The 23,518-nt window shown below is 49.4% G+C and overlaps 3 protein-coding genes and 1 pseudogene across 5 annotated transcripts in view; 1 reads left to right on the forward strand and 3 right to left on the reverse strand.

The window, feature by feature from the left end:
* Positions 1-23,518, forward strand: part of Tspear (thrombospondin type laminin G domain and EAR repeats) — a 200,887-nt gene that overhangs the window by 42,077 nt on the left and 135,292 nt on the right. The window lies entirely within an intron of this gene.
* Positions 6,657-7,009, reverse strand: Gm29802 (predicted gene, 29802). Its single transcript, NM_001378521.1, has one exon. The coding sequence runs from the start codon at positions 6,969-6,971 to the stop codon at positions 6,657-6,659; it is 315 nt and encodes a 104-aa protein (NP_001365450.1). The 5' UTR covers positions 6,972-7,009.
* On the reverse strand, positions 13,795-14,316 carry Gm18596 (predicted gene, 18596; annotated as a pseudogene).
* Positions 22,187-23,239, reverse strand: Gm9736 (predicted gene 9736). The gene has a single exon (NM_001370808.1). The coding sequence runs from the start codon at positions 23,168-23,170 to the stop codon at positions 22,337-22,339; it is 834 nt and encodes a 277-aa protein (NP_001357737.1). The 5' UTR covers positions 23,171-23,239; the 3' UTR covers positions 22,187-22,336.

Here is a 23,518-nt window from a genome sequence, read left to right on the forward strand (position 1 = left end):
GTGCATAGGGGCAGCTATACTTATGCCCACTCCCAACCTCTCGCTTACATACATGCACTTCTATAACACATGTGTGTACTCACAAATTGTCCTCATACTTGAGAACAGTGTCCCTGAGTCTTCATACCGTATACACTCACACATATTGGTATCAGTAGTGAGGGTTTTGGTTTCTCCTCTTTCTTCTTCTTCTTCTCCTCCTCCCCCACCCCCTTCTTTTTCTAGATTTATTTATTTGTTATTTATTTGAGTACACTGTAGTTGTTATCAGACACGCCAGAAGAGGGCATCAGATCCCATGCAGATGGCTGTGAGCCACCATGTGGTTGCTGGGAATTGAACTCATGCCTTCTGGAAGAGCAAGCAGTGCTCTTAACTGCTGAGCCATCTCTCCAGCGAGTTTTGGTTTCTTTAAAAACACAGTTTTATATGAATACGTTTGTGTTTTGATCCCAGGTGTGGGATATGCAGGTGCTGTACTTTGTCCACAGCTGTTAACTATGATTGTCTCATGCTCTTGGGGGTGGGGAGCATGATTTTTGCCAGCTGCTGGTAATCCACAGCTGTTAACTATGATAGTTTCGTGCTCTGGTGAAGGTGGGTTGCATGATTTTTGCCAGCTGCAGATAGTTTAATCCTGGGCACTCTGCAGTGGGCATTAGCTGCTGTTTCCCCACTGCTCTTCTGTTTGCTATTGCTGGATTGCTGGATATTCTGATGATTAGGCCCGCCGTAAGGAACCAGGCAACCCTAACCAGCAGGAAGTAGTCTATAGAGGTCTATGCCCCCTTTCCTCTCGAACCTTCTTTCTCTCCTACCAAGTGTTGGGGGGCTGGAAGGGATTAGGGTGAAATAAGGCCCAGAAGGGAGGTAGAGGTATAAGAACCCAATAAAATAATAAACACACCAACAGGCATCTGCTCTCCCCACCCCACCCCCCAGCAGGTGAACCTGATTCAGACATGAGAGGTTCAGGGCCCCTGAGACCTGCCTCTGCCCAGCTCAGTGTACAGGGTAGAGCCCTCATCCCCTGGCCTTCTTCTTCCCCACCAAGAACCCTCAGGCCTCTTCCATATTGTGCCAAGATAGAAGTACTCCCCAAAGGACAGCTTCAAGGGAACAGAATAAAGCAGAAAGGGAGTGTAGTTTTTCAGAGCAAGGAAAGGAAGACAAAGGAACAGCCGGCATGGCCTGCAAGGGTCTGAGTAGTGACTGTGGAACTTGAGGGCATGATCTGGATGGTGAGGAGCCAGCAGGGGGCGCTATGGCAGATGGACTGCCATAGCAGTTGTACCATGGTGGGGTTGGCTACGAGGCTGTCAAGGCTAGGTGGATGAACACTCCTCTGCCTTCCCCTTCACTTCTAAACACTTCACTGTCCCATTAGGATGGGGTCTAAGAATGTCACTAAGTGACAGACTTATCTTTATTTATGTAGCTTGGGCCGACTAGCTCATATAATCTAATTAACCCACTTGTTCTCATCTATGTTCTGCCATGTGGCTGTTCCTTCCTCCATATCTGGCTTGTGAATCTCCCAGCTCTGATTTTTTTTCTTTCTAAAGATATTCAGACTCTAAAGAGTACAGTGTGGCTGTACAGACGGTTGTGAGCCATCATGTGGTTGCTGGGAGTTGAACTCAGGACCTCTCTGCTCCGGCCCAAAGGTTTATTTATTGTTATATGTAAGTACACATTTTTATTTATTGTTATATGTAAGAACTCAGGACCTCTCTGCTTGTTCCAGCCCAAAGATTTATCTATTGTTATATGTAAGTACAAGTTTTTATTTATTGTTATATGTAAGAACTCAGGACCTCTCTGCTTGTTCCGGCCCAAAGATTTATTTATTGTTATATGTAAGTACACATTTTTATTTATTGTTATATGTAAGTACACTGTAGTCATCTTCAGACACACCAGAAGAGGGTGTCAGATCTCATTACGGATGAGTTGTGAGCCACCATGGGATTTGAACTCAGGACCTTCGGAAGAGCAGTCAGTGCTCTTAACCACTGAGCTATCTCTCCAGCCCCCTAGCTCTGACTCTTTCCTAGTTCCTGTCTCTACCCGGATATTCAGCCTTTCCTCTCCTGCTTTGCTATAGGCTGTTTAGCTCTCTATTAAACCAATCAGAAGGTGATGGAGAGGATGTTTACGAAACACTGAGACCGGCGATAGTTCATACAAATAACAATATCAACGTTCAGCCTGCACTCAGATCTCTGCAGGCTCAGAGATACAGCCTTCATCCAGTGCACAAAACATTTTCTCAACACAAAAAAATGCCCATTACTTAGACTTATTAAGGTCCTGCGTTCTGTCTGGGCTCTGTCACGAGTACTCAGCTCTGTTTTTGGAGCACCAGGCAGTGCAAGCCAACCTGTGGACAAGGAGCTAATGAAAGTTTGTTATAAAACAGATAAATTAGCCTGATGTTAGCATAAAAGATTTGAAGCAAACATTAAAAAAAAAAATCTGTCTTTTACCTGGAGAGTCTAATCTATTTATGTTTATTGTAACTGCTGATGTATTTGAAGTTACTTCAGATTTCCTTTGCTCTGTCTTTCTGCACTCCCTTCCAAAAAACTACATTTGTGTGTGTGTGTGTGTGTGTGTGTGTGTGTGTGTGTATGTATGTATGTATGTATGTGTATGCATGTTTGTATCTGTGCACATGTATTGTGTATGTGCTGGTGGGTATGTATAGCTATGTGTGTGCACAAGTGTGTATGTGTGTATATACACATGCTACATGTGCTTAGGTCAGAGCACAACTTAAAGGAGTTGGGTCTTGTCTACCATGCGAGTCCTAGGGTTTGAACTCAGGTTGTCAGGCTTGGTGGCAAGCTCTTTTCTTCAACAAGCCATCCTGCCTGCCCCCTATACATCCTGCACAATCCTTTCCACCTGAATTTATATTGATGCCATCTTTTTCTAATTTCAATTTCTGCCTTGGGGCAGAATCTCATGAGCTTTCATTCCTCCTGATGAGCTGTAAGATTTCAGCTGGAGCCTTTGTGTGATCTGGGCCAATGATCTCCGTTCTGATAGAGAAGATCAGGTGGCCTCTTCCACTCACCTGCAGTATTTGTCTAGGGCTCTAACTTGACCTATCTGGTGCCAACTTCTGAAGCTGTGTTCTTTTGGCTCTTGAAATCTTCCTCTTGACATCTTCACAGATGTCTGTTGAGTTTCCTTTGGTGTATCTGTCACTGGCAGAGGCCCCTTCTCTTTCCTGAAGGAAATGAGAGTTGCTGAGAGCACAGACTATGTCCTGTGAGCTATACATGATTCCAGAAGTTCTACTTATGCCTGCTCCTGCTGCTGCCCCCTCTGTCCACGTCCTCTTGGTGCAAGTATGCCCCTGACTGCTGTGAGCACCCTCCTCTCCAGAGTGTTCTTAACTTTCACAGAGCCCTTTCTACAGCTCCCTCAGGTGGCTCCATTTCTCTCTTTGTAGCATCCTTGGCCTGAAACCCTTTCTGATGGTGTGTGTCGGCTGACAGTGACGTGCCAGGCTCTATCATGTCATTTTTGAAGGATACCTTCAGTTCCACAGGCTTCTCCTTCAGGAGTTAGTGCGTGTGTTTCCCATCCTAGGTCTGATGAGATCCTTGCCTTTGTTTTTGCGTTTGTAGCATGTGGTTTAATCTGTGTGTCCACGGCTTTCTCATCACTTTTGTGTTTTGACAGTCACATATTGAACAAAGTGTGTCTAGCCATGTTTTGTTTTGTTTTGGTTTGGTTTGAGGAAGATGCAGCCTATTTTGGGGTGTTGTGGCATGCTGTCCTCTAAGGATGACACAGCAGTTGCCATCTTGAGACCGGAGCAGCTATAATTACCTGTATGAGACCTTTACAAGATTGGGGCAGTGGAGGACTCACAGGATGATTCTTGAGACTGCCTTCCTCTTAGGCTGTGTAAGCAGTTAACTATTGCTAAGAGGGAGACTCTTTCATAGTGTAGTTGCCCACCGGTTGCTCCTGCTTCTCAGGTAACCTCAGAAAATTCACTGCTTCACCAAGCTGGCCTGGGCAAGATACTTGCTTTGGTTTGTCATTAGGGTTCTGCCTAAGGACAGGTAGACACTCACATCACCCAAGAAAAGTCACACTAAAGGGGTTCTCTGTGTTTTATGAATTTTTATTTTTGTGAAACCTTTCTTAGACGCTATTTGTCTGTTTCTTCTGTTCCTTGTCTCCTCTTTGGTCCTCTCTGCCTAGCTCCTTTCCTCTTCTCCCTCTCCCCTTCCCCTCCTGTCCCTTTATTCTCTTCCCTTCTTATGCCCCCTTCTTCCTCCTCACCATCTCCTCTCCTCTTCTCTCTCCCCTCTTCCCCTCTCCTCTCCTCTCCTCTCCTCTCCTCTCCTCTCCTCTCCTCTCCTCTCCTCTCCTCTCCTCTCCTCTCCTCTCTGTGACACTGCTTGTTATCAGGGTTATTAAAGGTCAGAGCCTGAGCCCTGGTAGCCCCAATAATTCAGACGTGGCTGTCCATCCTCATGGACCTATGAAACAAACAATTAATAATAGAAATCAGGAAAAGGAGACTGATTCAATGTGGCCACACTGGAAAGAAGGACAAAGAGATCCAGATACTGCTTCCTCCCCCCATTCCATCTTCTGGGTCCTGACATGACCCAGTACGGTTTAGATAGAAGACAAGTGGTATACATAATTAAGCAGTCCTGATCAAAGTGGTCCTGCCTATAGTGGCACACTATCATTATCCCAGCTTCAGCCTGTCTTAGAAGATGGTATGATAGGTTGTTCCTATGAGCTCCCTTCTTGGGAGACAAGTTCCCGACTGTCTGGCCCCAGGCTTTAGCCATTTATTTTCTAACTAGAGACTCCCAGGGAATTCCAGTTTCCTTGGGCATCTTGTTTCCACAGGCCAGATAGCTAAAGTGAGACATAAGTGTCTCTTAGAATGTTCTTGCTCCTTCTGGGCACGCTAATCACACACCTCCAACCACAAATGATGATCCAGCTTCCCAGAGTGCCTTGACATCTTGTTTTTGTCTCCTTTTGCCCTGACTATGTTTCTCTTTGTATTTACATGTTGACTACTTCTATCTGACCTATCTTCTCATCCAGTGACCCCACCTTTGGCTACATCAAGTATATCCTTGAATTTCTGAAGGAGCTCATCTTTCTTGGCTTTGATTGTATTTATTTGACTCTTAGTTTCAAATCCTCATCTGTTCACACACAAGTAACATTTTAACACACTGATGAGAGATATTTTAGAGTTACACACCTGTGTTGGCTTTGAATCTGGCTTTTGCTTTGCTCTGTTTTTCTGACAATGGGTTGGGATGATTGCGATTTTTCTTGCTTTCTTTTGGACCCCTCACACTCTGATTGGATTGAACTGCTGTGAAAACAACATAGAGACTCTCATCTCAGCAGATTTCCTCAGTCTTCCCTGTGTGGGTGGCTATTACAATGTTTATCTTCTTTGTAACAAAAATTCAGATTTCTGTGATTCCCTTCCCAGTGGCTTGGGCTTGGATGCTGGGAAGCTCAGTGGTGTTACCCCACACCAGTTTCCAGGTGTCCTGCACCAGATACCTAGTCACTCACTCCGTTCTTGATTCTCATTTTCCTGGGGAGGCTGATGTGCTCACTGGGATTCCAGTGAGGCCCTCTGGGTTTCATAACTCATGGACTTTTCCACACTTTTTGCCCATGCTGGGCCAGCAAAGTCTCCTGGTTCTCTGGTGCTGTCGTGAGTTTGAGGTAGAACTAGTTCTCTTGTTCTTGCCTGTTGTGGCTATACTTTAAGGTAGTTCATGGGCTTTGGGGTCCAGGCCTGTTTTCCACCCCAACCCACAGGATGACTCAATTTTCTTCTGTTTTTCCATTGTAAGTTTCAGGAAGTTAGATAGCTGCTTCAGCCCACTCCTCATACCAAGGTCACGCCTCCTCAGTGCAGCAGAGAAAAGGGCTCTCTGAGGAGTGGCTGCTGACCCGAATATAGTTAGGAATCTTCAAGGAAAGAACAGTCAAAAGTATATGGAGGGATTAGAAAGATGACTCAACAGTTAAGAGACCTAGTTGCTCTTTCAGAGGACCTGGTCTAGATTCCCAGCACCCACATGGTGGCTTACAACCTCTGTAACTCCAGTTACAAGAAATCAGGCACCCTCTACTGGGTTTATGTGGTACACAGACATACATGTAAGCAGAACACTGATAAACATAAAATAAACGTTATTCTTTTATTTTAAAAAAAAGTATATAGGCACTTGGGAGACAGAGGCAGGCAAATGTGAGTTCAAGATCAGCCCGGTATACATAGTGAACTCTAGTCTAGCCAAGGCTGCAGAGTGAGAACTTGTCTCAATCTCCATCTTGAAGAAAATGTGGGATAAAAAAAGAGCACAAGTGGTATGGAAAACAACTTATTTGGCTCAAAGAGGAGAGAGAGAGAGAGAGAGAGAGAGAGAGAGAGAGAGAGAGAAAGAGAGAGAGAACGTGAGTCAGGACATCCCTGGGAGTTGGACAGGGGCAGTGAGAAACTGGATTATTCTACACTGGCTCTCCATCATTCCAGAGTGGGTTGGACATGCTTCCCACCTGCCTCAAAGAGGACAGGTGTTGGGAGGGGACAGATAAGTCCCATCAGACAGCAGCTGGTTTGGAGACACTGGTCAGCAGCAGGAGGGGGTACTACAGGTGACAGGCCTGCAGATCAGGGTGGGACAGGAGGGCTGGCAGCATCCAGATGACTGGCAGGAGGAGGTCACACAGACTGGCCGGCAGCTCACAGGCACACACACAGAGGACTGGCAAGAGGGGGCCATGCATACAGTGGGCCTGCAGCTCACAGGTACACAGCAGGTCACCTGGCATCTCACAGGAACACATATGGCAGGCCTGCAGCTCAAGGGCACACAGGCTGGCTGGCAGGAGCTGGACACACAGCAAGCTGGCTGGCAGCCTGAGGAACAACTAGTGTGGCACATGGTGGCAGATCCTGGCTGGTCTGGAGGAAGATGGGAATGTCTGGCATGCGTTTCTGGTGTGGCTTTTATACCCAGCCCTATGTTCTAACTACCCAGAATGCAGCTGGTCTTCCTTGTGTTGTTTCTATCACTTGCTCCTCAGTGACTTGTCATTCTGTGATGCGTCTTCCTGAGTTATGGTCTCCATAAACAATTTTGGCTTGAGGCCAACTTAACATAAACAGGATATACTGGTTTGACTTAAATGTATTTTATACTGCTGTTTCTTGGGCCATCATTAAGCCCATAGGGACATTGGCTGGATTGAGTGTGGGATCCTGTTCTTTCTCATCTTGTTCTATCAATGAAGGCCTTAAAGTGAATGTATTTCATCATTATTATTTATTTTGACTCTCCACTGTAAAATGCAAAACTTTAACACAGAGATTGGGAAACTAGGAACTCTGGCCTAAGTTTGTCATACTTTCTATCTTTGTAAATAAAGTTTTATTGACAACAACATGCCTGTGTGCATATGTGTTGCCAGTTGTTGAGTTCAAAACATTTGCTGTCACCCCTTAACATAAAATTAGCTAGCTGCTATAGTTTCTTTTCAGTTGTGATAAAGCACTTGACTAACACAATTTAAAGGAGGAAGGATTTATTTTGGCTTACAGTGCAAGGTACAATTCCCCAAGGTGGGGAAATCAAGTGAGCAGGAGCTTGAAGCAGCCAGTCTGAGAAAGCAGAGAGGATGAATGCTGTGGCGGCCCAGCCACTTTTTCCACTTATATTGCCCAGGGAATGGCACCTCCAACTGTGGACTTCTCTTCTCTCCTTAATTAATGCAATTGAGACAACCCCAAGCAGGCATTCCTAAAGGCTTGTCATGATTCTAGATTTTATCTACTGACTATACTAACCACTACACTAACAATGTATAACAATGCATAACAATGCATGATAATGTATAACAATGTATAACAAAATAACAAAGTCTATTGTGTAGTGACTGCCCCAGGGATTCCTTTGTTCCTTTAGTAAATACAACTGTGTGGCTGCAGAAAGCCAGAAAGCTTTACAACAGTGTAAATGGGTGACTTCCTGCCCTGGTTCCTTGTACTGGATCCCTACAACCTTTGCCAACCCCAGGGCTATGGAAGCTGTTGCTGCCGCCTAGGCCCTGCTGTGGCCCGCTATGCAGGTTTTTATGCAGTATGCTCCCTTCTTTCGAGGCCTTCTGTATGCCTAGCCCCTGTGTGCTGGTTGATCTTAATGTCAACTTGACACAAACTAGAGTCATCTGAAAGGAGGGAACCTCAATTGAGAAGATACCCTCATAAGTTTCAGCTGTAGAACATTTTCTTAATTAGTGATTGATGGGGGAGGGTCCAGCCTCTTGTGTGTGGTTTCATCCTTGGGCAGTTGGTCCTGAGTTCTATACACATTCAGATTGAGCAAGCCAGGGAAACAAACAAGTAAACAGTATCCCTCCATCAGCTCCTGCCTCTAGGATCCTGCCCCATTTGAGTTTCTGTCCTGATTTCCTTTGATGTTGAACAGCACTACAGAAATCTGAGCCAAGTAAACCCTTTCCTCCCCAACTTGCTTTTTGGTCATGGTGGTTTCAGTGATAGAAGCCCTAACTAAGACACCCCATCAGGCAGCCTTTCTGTATGCCTGTGAACTGTAGGCCCACTGTGTGTTCCCGGAGCCTGCCATACCCATTCTGCTATGTGGGCTCCTCCTTGCAGCCCTTTAGCCTGCTACTGAGCCTGTGACATTTGTAGCCATTCTGGCTGAGAGATGGGAACAGCCACATAACTGCCTTCCCACCAAGCTGTCCCTTGTGGCTCCGTGTAGACCTCCTAAACCTGAGGGCACTGCCTGCCTGCTCTGTAACAAAGCCACTAGGCTACTAGAGCAGCATATGAGGCAGACTCCACATCCTTCAGCCCTTGGCTTCTAGTAGCAAAAAACATAATAAGCATCAGTAGGAGGCATCCTATGTCTGTGTACTGCTTCACTTTAGCCTTCCATGCTGCTCAAGACTGTCGCTAGAACCTTAAAACATCTCCACATGACTCAGGGCCCAGGTCAGCAGCAGGGTGATCACCATGAGGGTCACCTCTATCAGAGGCTCTGCCTTACACTGGGCTGTTGTACCCCAGTGGCTCTCATTTTTTCTACTTTGTTCCTGTGGCTGCTTTGGTGAAGTGTGGAGATGGCAGGGGAGGGGTAGATGAGTGGGGGTGGGAGGGGAGGCATTTGTTAGCATCTTGGGTCCCTGAAGGTAATTATTGGTCTCTGCTTAGCAACAAGCTGGAATCCTAAAATGCCTTCAGCCCAAGAATTTAACTTGAACCTCCAACACTCCTACCTCCTCCTCCTCTTTGTAAAGATGAATGAAAACAGCCTTCATTCAGGACTGAATGACAGCCCCTGCTCCTAGAACCTATGCTTGTGTTCTCACAGGCCAAAGGGACTTCAGAGAGGGGGCTGTATCATGGGGTTTGCAAGAGCCAGTGTCACCACAGGCTAGCATCTGAGGGAAGCAGGAGGGTGGCAGGGCACTGAGGGACTGGCTCTGCAGAGCAGGGATAAGTGGGAGTTGAAGCTGAAGAGACCTCAGAACCACTCTTCCCTGGAGCATCCGTCTAAGACCTTGCCTATGCCTGGGCTTAGCTAGGGAGATCCTATGCAAGTGTGTGGCCTCCTCAAGCCGTACTGTTGGAAGTCTGCAATGCTGGAAGCCACCAAGCCCTTGGTCCTTCTGTAGTTTAGAACGGACTCGTCTACCTTGGCCTGGTGTTCCTGGCCTCTGGTCATTGCTAGCTCATCCTGGGGTAGGTAGAAAGACAGGGAAGGTGAGGGGTGAGATAGGTGTTATTTAGAACAGCAGAAAGCCACTGTTTCTTGTTGAGGCTGAAATCCAAGGTCGATTATTTGAGAGCTGTGTCTTCTAAGGCTGTGCGGGGTTGGGGTTGTAAGGGGAAGGAGCAGCTGCCAAGCCCCAGAGCTGATGCTGCTCGTATCAGGGAGCAGGCTATTGTTAAGCTGGGAACCCGGAAGTTTGGGGAACAAGAAGGTGAATGAACACGGCAGAACCAGTGTAGCTCACCTGTGGCCTATGCTCACTGTCTTACTGCTGTGAACAGACACCATGACCAAGGCAACTTTTATAAGGACAACATTTAATTGGGCTGGCTTACAGGTTCAGAGAGGTTTAGTCCATTATCATCAAGGTGGGAGCATGGCAGCAATCAGGCAGGCATGGTGCAGGGGGAGCTGAGAGTTCTACATCTTATTCCAAAGACAAACAGGAGAAGACTGGTTTCCAGGGAGCTAGGATCAGGGTGTTTTGTTTTGTTTTGTTTTTTGAGACTGTGTTTCTCTGTATAGCCCTGGCTGTCCTGGAACTCACTGTGTAGACCAGGCTGGCCTGGAACTCAGAAATCTGCCTGCCTCTGCCTCCCAAGTGCTGGGATTAAAGGCGTGCGCCACCACTGCCCAGCTATGATCATGGTCTTAAAGCCCAGGCCCACAATGACACACTTATTCCAACAAGGCCACACCTCCTAATAGTGCCACTCCCTGGGCTAAGCATATCCAAACTATCACACTCACCAAGGAACTTCCGTGATAGACTCTCTGTGTGTTATATTCATGTGAATAGTGGGGTAATGCCCTCCCTAGGGTCCTGCTCATCCAACATCCTGCTGGAAGGTCCCTGGACTGTGCTGTCATTTCCTTGGGGGAGCTCCTGCCCAGCAGAGCCCAGCAATGAAACTCCATGCCACTCTCTCACCCTACAGACACCTACCTGACACCCTAGGGACACTCTACTGGCCATAGAGAATGACTTTGAAAGTGCCAAATGTCCCCAGTCCAGTGATGATGACAGCCGACTCACAGGCCACCCTTATTGCTAAGGTTTGAACGGTAGCCTTGTGAATGTACAACATAAAGTGGCTCCCTCTTCTCAGTTCCCCTTTCCTTCTTCCATGAGTAAAGACAGAATCAACTTCCTGGAGAAAAGATTTATTTTAGTTCATGGTTGCGAAGGTTTTGGTTCGTATTCTTTGGCTCAGCCAATTTGGGACTAGTGGTGGGGACAGTATCATGATAGAGGACAAAGCTATTTACCTTCAGACAGATAGTAATGAGAGAGAAAGTGAGAGAGGGGCAGAGGGGGGAAGGGAAGACGGGGGGGGGGGGAGGGAGAGAGTCCGCATCTGGCCAGAGTTCCTGTGCTCTGGGCAGGCAGACGCAGGAGGACTTCCAGATGCTTTCCATGCAGCCCCAGGTGGGCATCTGGCTGTATGAAGCCACTGACCCCACATGGGGGGGGGGGGTAGACAAGGGGCAGCCTCTAGTACCAGGTTTTCAGTCTCCTGCATCCCATGCTGGATACGGCAGAGGAGCTGAGAACAGAATAGGGGGACCCCTGGGTTGGCACTAGACTCCAGAGATAAGGGAAGGGGGGCAGGGGGAGAGAGGGGGCACTGGGTGGTTCCCACGCAGGCAAGTGTCTTTAGTTTGGGCTTTGATGAACAGAGACAATCTATGGTTTTAGAGCTTTATTGTAGAAAGGCAGGGGGAAAGAGAGAAGATGAGAGAGAGAGAGAGAGAGAGAGAGAGAGAGAGAGAGAGAGAGCATCCATGGCCAAGAGGAGAGAAGGGGGAAGGGAAACAGAGAAAAGGAGATAGAGAGTAAGAAAGGTGAAAGCTGAACTAACCAGTACCCCGGAGCTCTTGACTCTAGCTGCATATATATCAAAAGATGGTCTAGTCGGCCATCACTGGAAAGAGAGGCCCATTGGACTTGCAAACTTTATATGCCCCAGTACAGGGGAACACCAGGGCCAAAAAGGGGGAGTGGGTGGGCAGGGGAGTGGGGGTGGGTGGATATGGGGGACTTTTGGTATAGCATTGGAAATGTAAATGAGCTAAATACCTAATAAAAAATGGAAAAAAAAAAAAAAAAAGAAAGGTGAAAGCTTAAGAGAGCAAGGTAAAAAGCTTAGAGAGTAAGAGAGCTTAGAGAGCGAGGAGGGGCCAAACAGCCCCTCTTATAGTGGGATTGTTATCTTGCTGTTGCTAGGTAACTGTGGGGAGGAGTCTAGCCTGAAGGCTTGGGACATAGTCTACATGACTGTTATCCACACGCTTCTCCTGTTGGTGCTGTGGGGGCTGTGGGGGCTGTGGGGGGGGGTTAACTTTGACAGGAGCCAGGGGTCCAGGGGTCCAGCAGACATGAGAGAACACCTTCTGGCCCACGTAGGTGGAAATTACCACCCACGGGTACCACAGGGTTCAAGACCTCAGCTCAACTGGAGACCAGGCTGCGTGTGCATAGCCCATTGCCCCACAGGGTGAGGAGGGACCAAGGTTGGAGCTAGCCTATGGACCCTGGCCCCTTCCTGTCTCACTTGCCATACAGTCTTGTGTGCCCTGCCACACACCCTGAAGTAATGACAGATCACAGTGACAGATCATAGTAGAAACCTCGAGCCAAAGGGCCCTCTGGCTACATTGTTTCTCTCAGGGGCTTTGCCATGCACCAGAAAGCTGAATAGCGCAGCTGGGAGACCTTCCTCCCTGTCCACAGGGGATGACCATTCTCTTCCGAATATTTGAATAACCCAGTGATGGATGCAGGATGTATAATCCCTGCAAAGCAGGAACAGCACAGCTTCAAATGTTCCTACTGTGTTCAGCAATCTTCTACTTGGGGCTCTGCTCAACTCTTCCCATGGGGCATTCAGTTGGGGGTAAGACAGACCTTATCAGTCCCATGGAGGTGTCTCTGCTCCCAACTGTCCGTGGGTCTTGCTCCGCTGTCTTCTAGCTCCACCTCATTCAGTCAGTCTCAGCTGAGGGCTAAGAACACCAGCTTTCCTGGCTGGTCTAATGGTGCTTCTTTGACTCGCTAGTATTGGTGGCCCACTGGCAACCCAGTCTTGTCCTCTGCATCATCACCTTTGGGGGGCCTGAGTCCCTTGGTCGTCCTCAGCCAGGCTTTAAAACTCTTGAGGTGGGGGAGAGCAGTGTTGTCACAGTAGGGAGTAATCCTCACACTCTGGTGATCTGAGGCCTGCTGGGTGGAAACCTCTTTCCTGGCCTCCTGACATGGAAGCCCCTGCACTTCCTGCACCCCCACTCCCACCCCACCCCACCCCGACCCCAGCTTGTGTTTTCAGGATTCTCAGTCTGCAACCATGCTGACTCTCAGACAGACATCGACGACTTAGGTTTTGTCCCAGTGTGCTGACTTGGCATCAGGGAATCTTTTTGTGTCTGGCTTTCTGGGGCAAGGCACCTAGGGCTATGGTGGACAGGGTGTGAAGACACAGAAGGCTCCAGAAAATGCACACAGCTCACAGCTACTGACACGAACACTTTATTGAACACAGCAGTGGACCTGTCACATCTGGTGTGGATGCATGGTCATGAGAAGGGGGTGCTATCTGTGTCACAGAGGAATCTGTAGGGGGAGGGGCTGGGTGGCACCTTCAAACCCCATCAGGCAGCAGCTGTGTAGCCCCCAATTCATAGTGAGACAACTCTGGTGGCCCCAGGCATCTTCCAGGGGCTCCTTAGAGTGGAGAATTGCTTAGAAACAAAGATGTAGCCTGCAGAGGCTGAGAGATCCAGTCTGTCAGCAGCTGGACTTCTGTCCACAGCAGGCCTGTCTGGAGCAGGCAGGGCGGCACAGCAGGGACACACTGGAGGTTGGGCGGCAGCAGCTGGGCTGGCAGGAGGAGGCACAGCAGGAGGAGGTGGGCACACAGCAGGCAGGTCTGCACACTGGGCGACACAGCAGGGACAGGCTGGAGCAGGGCTTGCAGCACACAGGAGCACAGCAGGAGGGCTGGCAGCAGGAGGAGGAACCAGAGCAGATGGGTGTGCAGCAAACAGGCTTGCAGCAGACAGACACACAGCAGGGGGATTGACAGCATGAGGATTGGCAGCTAGACTGTTGGCAGCATGATCCAGAGCAGATGGGTGTGCAGCAGACAGGCTTGCAGCAGAGGGTCACACAGCAGGGCTGCTGGCAGGGGGAGCATGTGCAGCAAGCTGGCTGGCAGCTAGACTGCTGGCAGCATGAGGGTGTGCAGCAGGAAGATTGGCAGCAGGGGCTGGACACACAGCTCACTGGGGTACAGATGAGGGTCAGGCAGGGGGCTGGGGCACAGCAGCTGGGGACACAGCAGCTGGACTGGGGGCAACTGGGGACACAGCAGCTGGGAACACAGCAGCTTGACTGGCAGCAGCTGGGGGCACAGCAGCTGGACTGGCAGCAGCTTGGCTGGCAGCAGCTGGGGACACAGCAGTTTGGCTGGCAGCAGCTGGGGGCACAGCAGCAGGGCTCACAGCAGCTCTCTGGGCAGTCGTCTACCTGCCAGGAGGAGTCAGTACAAGAATCACAGGATCCGGGCAGGCAGACCCGGCTGTCATAGCTCAGGTCACTGGAGCAGACGGACATGGTGGAGGTAGCCATGGTGGGCAGGTGTGGTAGGAGCTGTGGGTGTGTGAGCTTGTGTGAGTGTGAGGTGCTGGCTGTTAGCTTTTATACCTCCCTGAGCTTGTGTTGTCCTGGTGAGAATCTTCTAGGGCTTTCCTTCCTGCTTGCTGGAGCTCCCCTTATTAGTGCAGTGAGCAAGCCTAACCTGTGATTTTTTTTGTTTTGACTGTGCAGAAGGCCTGGAAAACACTTGAGGCCACTTCCCCCTGTGAGGTTTTAGAGGTAAGCAGGGCTTCATGGAAACAGGTATTTGTTATCCTGTGTTTGAGTGACGGGGACCTGTTGTTGTTAATTTTTATTGCTGTTTAAAACAAGAAGAATGGAAAACACATGCCTTCCATAGTACAACTCATTCAGAGGCGTATGGGGAGGTCGTCTGTCCCTCTGCAAATGCTAGCGAGATGCAAGTCTTACACAGCACAAGGTACACAGAGGCTTGCTGGCAGGAAGCTGTGTGTGCTCCCTGAACCACCTGTGCTTTGTAAGGGAAACAGGCTCCCGTAGGGTTTGGCATCTTCTTCTATGGTGCCTGATTTCTCCTGAGATACTCAGCATTTCCAGTGAGACTCTGAGCTTTTTCTATTGTCATCTTTCTGTCATTCTACGGCCAGAGATTCCACACCTGCAATGGTCACAATTCAGAAGCTCCTGGTCTACCTACCCCTGACCCCACCCCGCTATGATAGGATAGTTTGGCTGGGTTTAGAATTCTGGGTTTGTACCCAGGTGGTGGTGCACACTTTAATCCCAGCACTGGGGAGGCAGAGGCAGGAGGATCTCTGAGTTCGAGGCCAGCTTGGTCTACAGAGCAAGCTCCAGGACGGCCAGGGCCACACAGAGAAACCCTGTCTCAAAAAACAAACAAGCAAGCAAGAATTCTGGGTTTTGAACCAATATCCCTCAAGGCAGAGGTGGCAATACTTATTCTGGTGCCCATGTTACTGAGCAGAGGCAAGTGGAGTTTCTCCAGTTCACCTGCCTTTCAACCTCTGTCTGTTGTTTCCTTCCTGAATGCTGGGCTTGTTCTAGAATGCCTGTGACTGAGCTAGGTGTTGCTTTGTGGACTATGAATTCTTTCAGTATGACCTCTCTTCTCAGGATTACCTTAAAAACCAGTTCTCCTTCCATGGCTTTTCCTTCCAAGCTCTAGACATGGTGTAAGCCTTCAGCCGTGTCTCTATCCCTTGTTTTCCTCAGTTTTATCTTTTCATACCCTTCCTTGTGAGATTGTCTTGGTTTTATTTCCAGACACATTCTGCCTCTAGAGAGTCATCTTAACTCTCTATGAAAATTAAGATCCTATGGACACACCAGGTACTCCACTCCCAGTGTGAGCTCAATGAGACATATCTGCCATTTCCTGTCTGGATCAGTCTCTAAAGCCACCACGACAGATCTGTGTATCCTGTAGCTAGCTATGCAGAGAGGGCTGGCTTCCCTTGTGTGGCATGGCTGGGTGTTCTCTCAGGTTGCTGGGAGCAGCAGGGATATACCTCCATTTTTTTTTAATTCCTCTTTTTTCTTTTGGAGACAGTAGCTCCTATAGTCCAGGCTGGTCTCACTATGTAAGCCAAGGTTTTCCCTGAACTCTTGATCCTCTTGCCTCCATATCCCAGAAGTGTGCCACCACCCTGGGCTTATGAGTGGATGCGTCTTCTGGTGAACTCATCTCTTTCTAGAACCTTGTTTGTCTTCTGTGGTCAATCCCACTCCCCACCCCCTGCTTCCAATTCCCAGCGTCTTGATGGTTTGTTTCTTCAGCTCTGGTCTCACAAATCTTTTCAGCTTTTCATCTTAGTCTGAGTCTCCTGTTCATTCCCAGGACTCCATCCTCCCTGGCTCCTGATGCTGGCTCATGCCTTACCTACCCTGGTTTCCAGCTTTCCTGATCTGCGTCTTAGCCCCCCTGCACTTTTGCACACCCCCCCCCCAACCACTCCCCTGCACATCTCCACTTCAGCCTCACCACACTACACCCATCCTGCAGCCTATTGGCAAGCACCCTCACCTGCGGGCTTCTGCTTTACTTTCTAAGAACTCTGGGTGTCCTCCCTCTCCCCTACCTTCCCTCTCCCTTTCTCCCTCCCTGTCCTCATTCTCTAGGAGAGCATCCCGCTCTTAGTTCACAACCTCCCTCATCTATTGATCTCACTTTCCAGAGCTGGAAAACTGCAAAATGAAAAATTGCAGAAATAAATGAGGCCGGCTGTTGAGGTTTGGTCTGTTGCTATGTACCATAATAATAATACCAGCCCCCAAGATCTGGTTGCCTCGGAGATGAGAAGATCCTCACGTACACCAAGTGATGCTATGTGACCTTGCTCTGTAATTTAAAACTATAAAAAGATGTAGCCACAAGCGGTCACGAGAGGCCACGGGTCACTGGGCTCCTGAAAGGAAAGCTGGGGATGGATGGGAGGAACAGCAAGAGAAATAATGGAGCCAAGTCAAGGTTCTCAGATCAAGGCTCAACTTTAATTCTTGAGTCTGAATTTCTAAAAGGGGGAAACCCATCCCCCACCTTGTCAGACTCTCCTTGGGAAGACAAGCTCAGCTGCTCAGGTAGTGGCTTCTTGCAGAAAGCTGCAGATATGGCAGGACAATAGACTTTACCTAGGTCAGAAGACAAAACAAGGTCTGATTCAGCCCACTCAAGGCTGGGGAGAGGACACAAAAAATGCTGATAGTCTATAGCTGGGTAGAGGAGAGGTAGGTGAGGTTTCGGTTCCCAGGTTTGGGGTCTGAGGCAGGACCATGGGAAGGGAGAGAGAAGATGGAGATTGAAGAAGATGCCGTGGGGTAGATGAGTCATGAAAACATGGCCATGAGGGCTGGCCAATTGGAGTAAGAGCAGCCCAGACAGAACATGATAAATTATATCTCAGGGTTATTGACAGGAAAGTAGGCAAAAATAGCTTAGAGGGTAGATATCTTCTCAGCTCTAGTGCTTTAAAAGCTTAAGGTCTTATTATGAATATAAAAATTTTATGTCTTTTGTCTGAGAACGGAATGATCTAATGCAGTGTAGAAACCTCCAATTTGAAATTAAATATTTACTACAGCAGCGGACTTTAAAAATTATTTTTATTATGGCACACTATTGTAAGTGTTCTTGTTGGCACATGGTTCATCTTCTGAGGCTAGCGTCCTTGGAGGTATCTTGGGGCTGGAGGAACCCTCAGGCTGGTGCTCAGCCATGCCCAGTGTTTCAGGCACTCATGGGTGTATTGAGGTGCTGTTCCAGCTCCCTGGGGGGGGGGGTTGTCATCTGCCCACTTGTGCATCTTCCTGCTCTGATTCTGTCCAAGTCCTTCGCTGACTTCCAGATTTGTGGCAAGGGTCCCAGTCACTTGGTCACATTGCTGAAGTGACCCCAGCACAGGAGACTCTGTGGGAGGTTGCTTGTCTGTCTCTTGCTGGGTTAGAGGTGACATCCATCCTGGGCACCTGTGGCAGGTCAGTGGTTCTTCTTTGGGATTAGCACCGTCATCTGAAGATCTCTGGTACCCACAGCCATCCTCTGAGCCCTGACCTGGGACTTGCATCCTGTCTCCATTTGGTTCAACTTCAAAGTTCACCTTCAGAATTAAGGGTATATGGCCATGAGTTCCATGTTCTCAGACAGTATCCTGTGTAAGGTAAAGGGATGGGACTGTTAGTCACAGGGGCCCAGTGATGGCCTGAAGCTCCTACTAGGTAGTTTTCTTGAGAAATGCTTGGTGTGCCATGGTGCCAGCACTTAAAGAGTATGACCAAGGGTATCAGAACATTTGGCTGTCATCAGTGTGTGCCGTAGCTCATTCCAGGCTCCTTGCCCTTGAGTGGTCCTTCTGTCCTCCCCTGCCCTACCTCAGACACCCACAGTCATGGTGTATTGATTTTGAATATACTTGGCCCAGGGAGTGGCACTATTAGGAGGTGTGACCTTGTTGAAGCGGGTGTGGCCTTGTTAGAGGAAGTATGTCACTGTGAGAGTGGGCTTTTGAGACCCTCCTCCTAGCCACATAAGAGTCATTTCTTCTAACTGCCTTCAGAACAAGAGAAGACTCTAATACCATGCCTGCTTGGATGCTGCCATGCTCCCACCATGATGATAATGGACTGAACCTGTAAGTCAGCCCCAATTAAATGTTGTCCTTTATGAGAGTTGCCTTGGTCATGGTGTCTGTTCACTGCAGTAAAACCCTCACTAAGACACATGGTTTACGGGCGTGGTGGCGCACGCCTTTAATCCCAGCACTCGGGAGGCAGAGGCAGGTGGATCTCTGAGTTCGAGGCCAGCCTGGTCTATAAAGTGAGTTCCAGGACAGCCAGGGCTATACAGGCTATACAGAGAAACCCTGTCTCGAAAAACTAAAAAAAAAAAAAAAAAAAAAAAAAAAAAAAGACACATGGTTTAGGCACAGAATGTCCCCAGAAGGTTATGTGTTGAATGCCTGTTCTCCAGTTGGTGGTACTATTTGGGAAGGTGGATGAAACATTAGGCCTCCGGCCTTACTGGAGGAAGTAGGCCACTGGGGGCGGGCCTTTTGAGGTTCATCCTGCCCTTCCTCCTTTCTGCTTCCTGTCTGCCATGAAAGGAGCCACCTTGGCTCCATGCTCAGGTTCTGTGGCTTTCTATCTTATCACAGGCTCAGAACGAACAGGGTAAAAGCTGGACACTTTGGAACCACGAGTCAGAGGACTTACCCTCAACCCCTGATTCTACATATCATCCTTAGCTCTCTATGCTGATATTTGTCTCAGCATTCATTGAGCAGTCTGACTGGCCTGTATCCCTGCTGTCCATTCCCAGAAGTCTTGTGCTGTGTTTTCCACACATGACCTCATGCCATCTCATCAAGCACGATGCTTCCACCTGGCTGCCTCCTCTACAGCTGTTCAATGTTCCCTGTGTGGACAGCCCACACACATCTATCCACCCTTCTGCTGTGGACATTTGAGTAATTTCCTATATCTGTTAGCAGTGTGAACCTGAGTGGGGACTGCTCTATATCGATGGATGTTCTCATTTCTCCCAGGATGAAACCTGAGGCTGGCCTGACAGAGTTCTTTGGTCACCTTGTGATTTAAAGTTTTGGAAACGGTCTTCCAATGTGGCCCCACCAGGAAAGAGGCTCATAGGAGACAGGGGACACACTCTCCGGGTACTGGAGGGCATCCCTCTGGCATACTGGTCACTAAGCAGGTGAGGTCCTGTGTTTTGGGCATCAACGTGCAGATGTGAGAAGGGCAGACATATGTTGGGTGTGACCTCCAGTCAGGTTGGGCCTTACCTGTTGGCCATTCAACAACCACAGCAGTATCATGTGACCATCATCATGGCCCTTTGGGACCTCTTATCTATGGGCACATAGATTTGTTCCCAAGAAAGTGGACAAGGCTGTGTCATTTGCTCTCTGGTGCTGGGATGTCTCAGTGGTTATCTTGGGTAGTTTTCTGAGTGGGGGAAGGGAGGTGACCCCTGAGCACAGGAAGCACTGTGTGGGGCACCTGGGACTGCTGGCACAGCTGGTGTTACCTCATGTGTCAGTCACTCTTGTTGCTGCTGTAACAAAATGCCTGACGGGAAGCAACTTAATAGAAGAAAAGGTTCATTCTGACTCACGGTTGCCAGGGACACAGTCCATCACAGTGGGGACAGCGCATTGTCAGGAGAACGAGGCGACTGTGTTCCCTGTGCCCTGAACTATTTCCTGCCTGACTTTACCTGCTCTTGGAGGTTGGAGGTGAGGTAGTACAGAGTCCATGACACAGGCTCTGGGAGCAGGTAAGAAATGCTGCAGCAGGCTCACCTGAGCACGGCTGCAAACTCCTTTAATACCCTCTACCCACACCCTCATTGGTCCCAAGAAGGCATCTCTTCTAAACAGCAGTTTCTGATTGGCTGACATTGTCTGTACCGGCAATCCTTGGTCTCTCAGACAGTCCTCAATTAGGTCCCCGTGCAGGAGATGGGTTGTTGACTCTGTTCCACATCACTTCCAACCCCCAAGGGCAGGAAGGTAGTCTAGGGCACAGGCAACACCACTGGTCAAGAAGGGGGGAGGGAGGCAGGGAATGCCCATATTCAGCTTGTTTTCTTCTTCTTTTTATCCAATCCTGGCCCCCAGTGCATAGAATGGTGCCACCCATTTAGGGTGGGCATTCCCATCTCAGTTAATCTGATCTGGAAACTCTCCCCCAGACATGCTGACTTGGTCACCGTTCTCTGCTGTGAAGAGACACATGACCAAGGCAACGTATAGAAGAACACATTTTATTAAGCGCTTCCGTATAGCTTCAGAGGGTGAGTCCATGGCTGTCATGGCAGGAAGCCCAGAAACAGGTACACAGGCATGGCGCAGGAACAGCAGCTGAGAGCTCGCATCTCAATCCATACAGAAAGAGCAAGATTGGGCCTGACTTGGACTTTTGAAACCTCTAAGCCCACCCCCAGTGACACACCTCCTCCAACATGGCCACGCCTCCTAATCCTTCCCAAAACAGTCCCACCGTCTAGAGACCACGCCTTCAAATATATGACCTTAAGGAGGCCTGCAGCTAGTCCTCTGTGGTCAAGGGCAAAGGGTTGGGAATAACTAGAGCAGTGGAGAAGCGCCTGTGGGGAATAGTTCCCCAGATGAGGACTTGAGTCAGCAGCGAGACTTCTGGCCTGAGGAGAAGAAACCACATATGTTGACAATTTGTTTCCATGGTGATAACAGATCCGGTCAAGTTGACATTATTAACCACCCCATTCCACCCAGCATTTACTCAAGTGGTCCCTGTGCTCCGGCTGGGTGGGATGTTGGATCTGGAATGCCAGTCACCAAGACAGGATACCAGTTCCACTGCTGCTGGCAGTGGAGAAGAGGTGCAGCAAGAGGACTCACAGCTAGACTGCTGGCAGCATGAGGAGGAAGTGTGTAGAGCAGCTCCTTGGAAAGGCTCCTGGGCACCAGGGCTGCAGGAAGGGTGCTGGAATCTAGGAGGATTGCATTGGCAAGAGGCGTCCAAAAGACTGTACAAGGTTGGCATTCTTGGGGCTTTTGAGCCTTATAGCTGGAGCTGGAACTGGAGCCCTGGTTGAGATGTGGACACTGGGAAGGGTAGAACTTCCATGAAAGATGGAGACAGAATGAGCATTGTCATTCCCCCACAGTCCTAAACTCAGATACTAAGTAGCTGCTCCGAGAAGTGCCAGCTGTACCCTTGAGCTAGGTTTCATTTGATGCATGAGATATGGACCCACCATGCCCACCCACCCCTTCACACACACAAATACACACCCACACATAAGACACAGGTCATTAGGAGACAGAGGCAGGTTTAAAGATTTATTTTTCTTTAATTTTAAGAGTGTGTGTGTGTGTGTGTGTGTGTGTGTGTGTGTGTGTGTGGTGTGTGTAAGCTCATGCACACATGTATTTGTACATGCATGTGCAAAATGAGTTCAGGTGTTGTCAGGGGGCAGCAAAGTCCTTAGGAAAGGAATTACAATTCACAGCAGACACCCTCTGTGCACTGGGAACAGAACTCAGGTCCTATGCGAGTGTATGTGCTCTTTACCCCTGAGCCATCTCTCCAGCTCCTAAAGGCAGGGTTATGAGAATATGCATAGTAGCAGGTCAGATAAGGCCCCCATAAGACTAGGGCTGCTGGAGTTGGGAATAATCTTAGGACTTGAGGCCTAAGAAGTCAGTGGAACTCCATTCAGGCAGCCTCAGAGAAGGGCTCAGAGGCCAACCACCGGCTGGGTAGCCATGGCTAGTCTTCTGTGGTCAAGGCTAGAGGGTGGGAATGGCTAGAGCTAGCAGGAGCAGGGTGAGGGGGAGAGCAGCCTGCATTGGATAATACCCCAGAGGAGGACTTGGGATCAGCAGCTGGACTTCTGTCCACAGCAGGCCTGTCTGGAGCAGGCAGGGCGGCACAGCAGGGACACACTGGAGGTTGGACAGCAGCAGCTGGGTTGGCAGGAGGAGGCACAGCAGGAGGAGGTGGGCACACAGCAGGCAGGTCTGCACACTGGGCGGCACAGCAGGGACACACTGGAGCAGGGCTTGCAGCAGACTGGAGCACAGCAGGAGGGCTGGCAGCAGGAGGAGGAGCCAGAGCAGATGGGTGTGCAGCAAACAGGCTTGCAGCAGACAGGCACACAGCAGGGGGATTGACAGCATGAGGACTGGCAGCTAGACTGCTGGCAGCATGGTCCAGGGCAGATGGGTGTACAACAGACAGGTTCACAACACAAAGGCTCACAACAGATAGGTTCACAGCAGGGCTGCTGGCAGGGAGAAGAGGTGCAGCAAGAGGACTCACAGCTAGACTGCTGGCAGCATGAGGAGGAAGCGCCACAGCAGACTGGCACACAGCAGACAGGTTTGCAGCAAAGGGTCACACAGCAGGGCTGTTGGCAAGGGGAGCAGGTACAGCAAGCTGGCTGGCAGCTAGACTGCTGGCAGCATGACGGTGTGCAGCAGGAAAATTGGCAGCAGGGGCTGGACACACAGCTCACTGGGGTGCAGACAAGGGTCAGGCAGGGGGCTGGGGCACAGCAGCTGGGGACACAGCAGCTGGGCTGGCAGCAGCTAGACTGGCAGCAGCTGGGGGCACAGCAGCAGGGCTCACAGCAGCTCTCTGGGCAGTCATCCACCTGCCAGGAGGAGTTGGTGCAAGCGTCAGAGCAGACAGACATGGTGGAGGTGGCCATGGCAGGGTTGGCTGGAGGAGGGTGTGTGTGTGTTGAGTGACTGTGTGAGTGTTGAGTGAGTGTGTGTGTGTGAGGTGCTCTGGGCTCTGTGCTTTTATCCTTCAGGCATGTTTTGCCTCAGGAGACTCTGTACACTTTCATTTCCTTGTTATTCAGTCTGGAGGATGCTCTGCAGGGCTCAGTCATTAACTCCTGTTGGACTGGTTGCTCCAGCAATAAACACATCTGGAGGGAAAGCACAGACTTCCTGGGCTGACCCTGTGCCCCCTGCCTTGTGGTGCCTGCCAGGGTACCTGGTGATGATGCTGAGCGTTTAACTATTGTATCCTCCAGTCCTGTCATCATTCA

This window comes from Mus musculus, chromosome 10 (assembly GCF_000001635.26).
Source record: "Mus musculus strain C57BL/6J chromosome 10, GRCm38.p6 C57BL/6J".
Classification (NCBI taxonomy): Eukaryota; Metazoa; Chordata; class Mammalia; order Rodentia; family Muridae; genus Mus; species Mus musculus.

Excerpts from the sequence above, each read along its gene's own strand:
- Gm29802 (NM_001378521.1), bottom strand. The coding sequence starts at position 6,971 with ATGTGCCACACTAGTTGTTCCTCAGGCTGCCAGCCAGCTTGCTGTGTG.
- Gm9736 (NM_001370808.1), bottom strand. The coding sequence starts at position 23,170 with ATGGCCACCTCCACCATGTCTGTCTGCTCTGACGCTTGCACCAACTCC.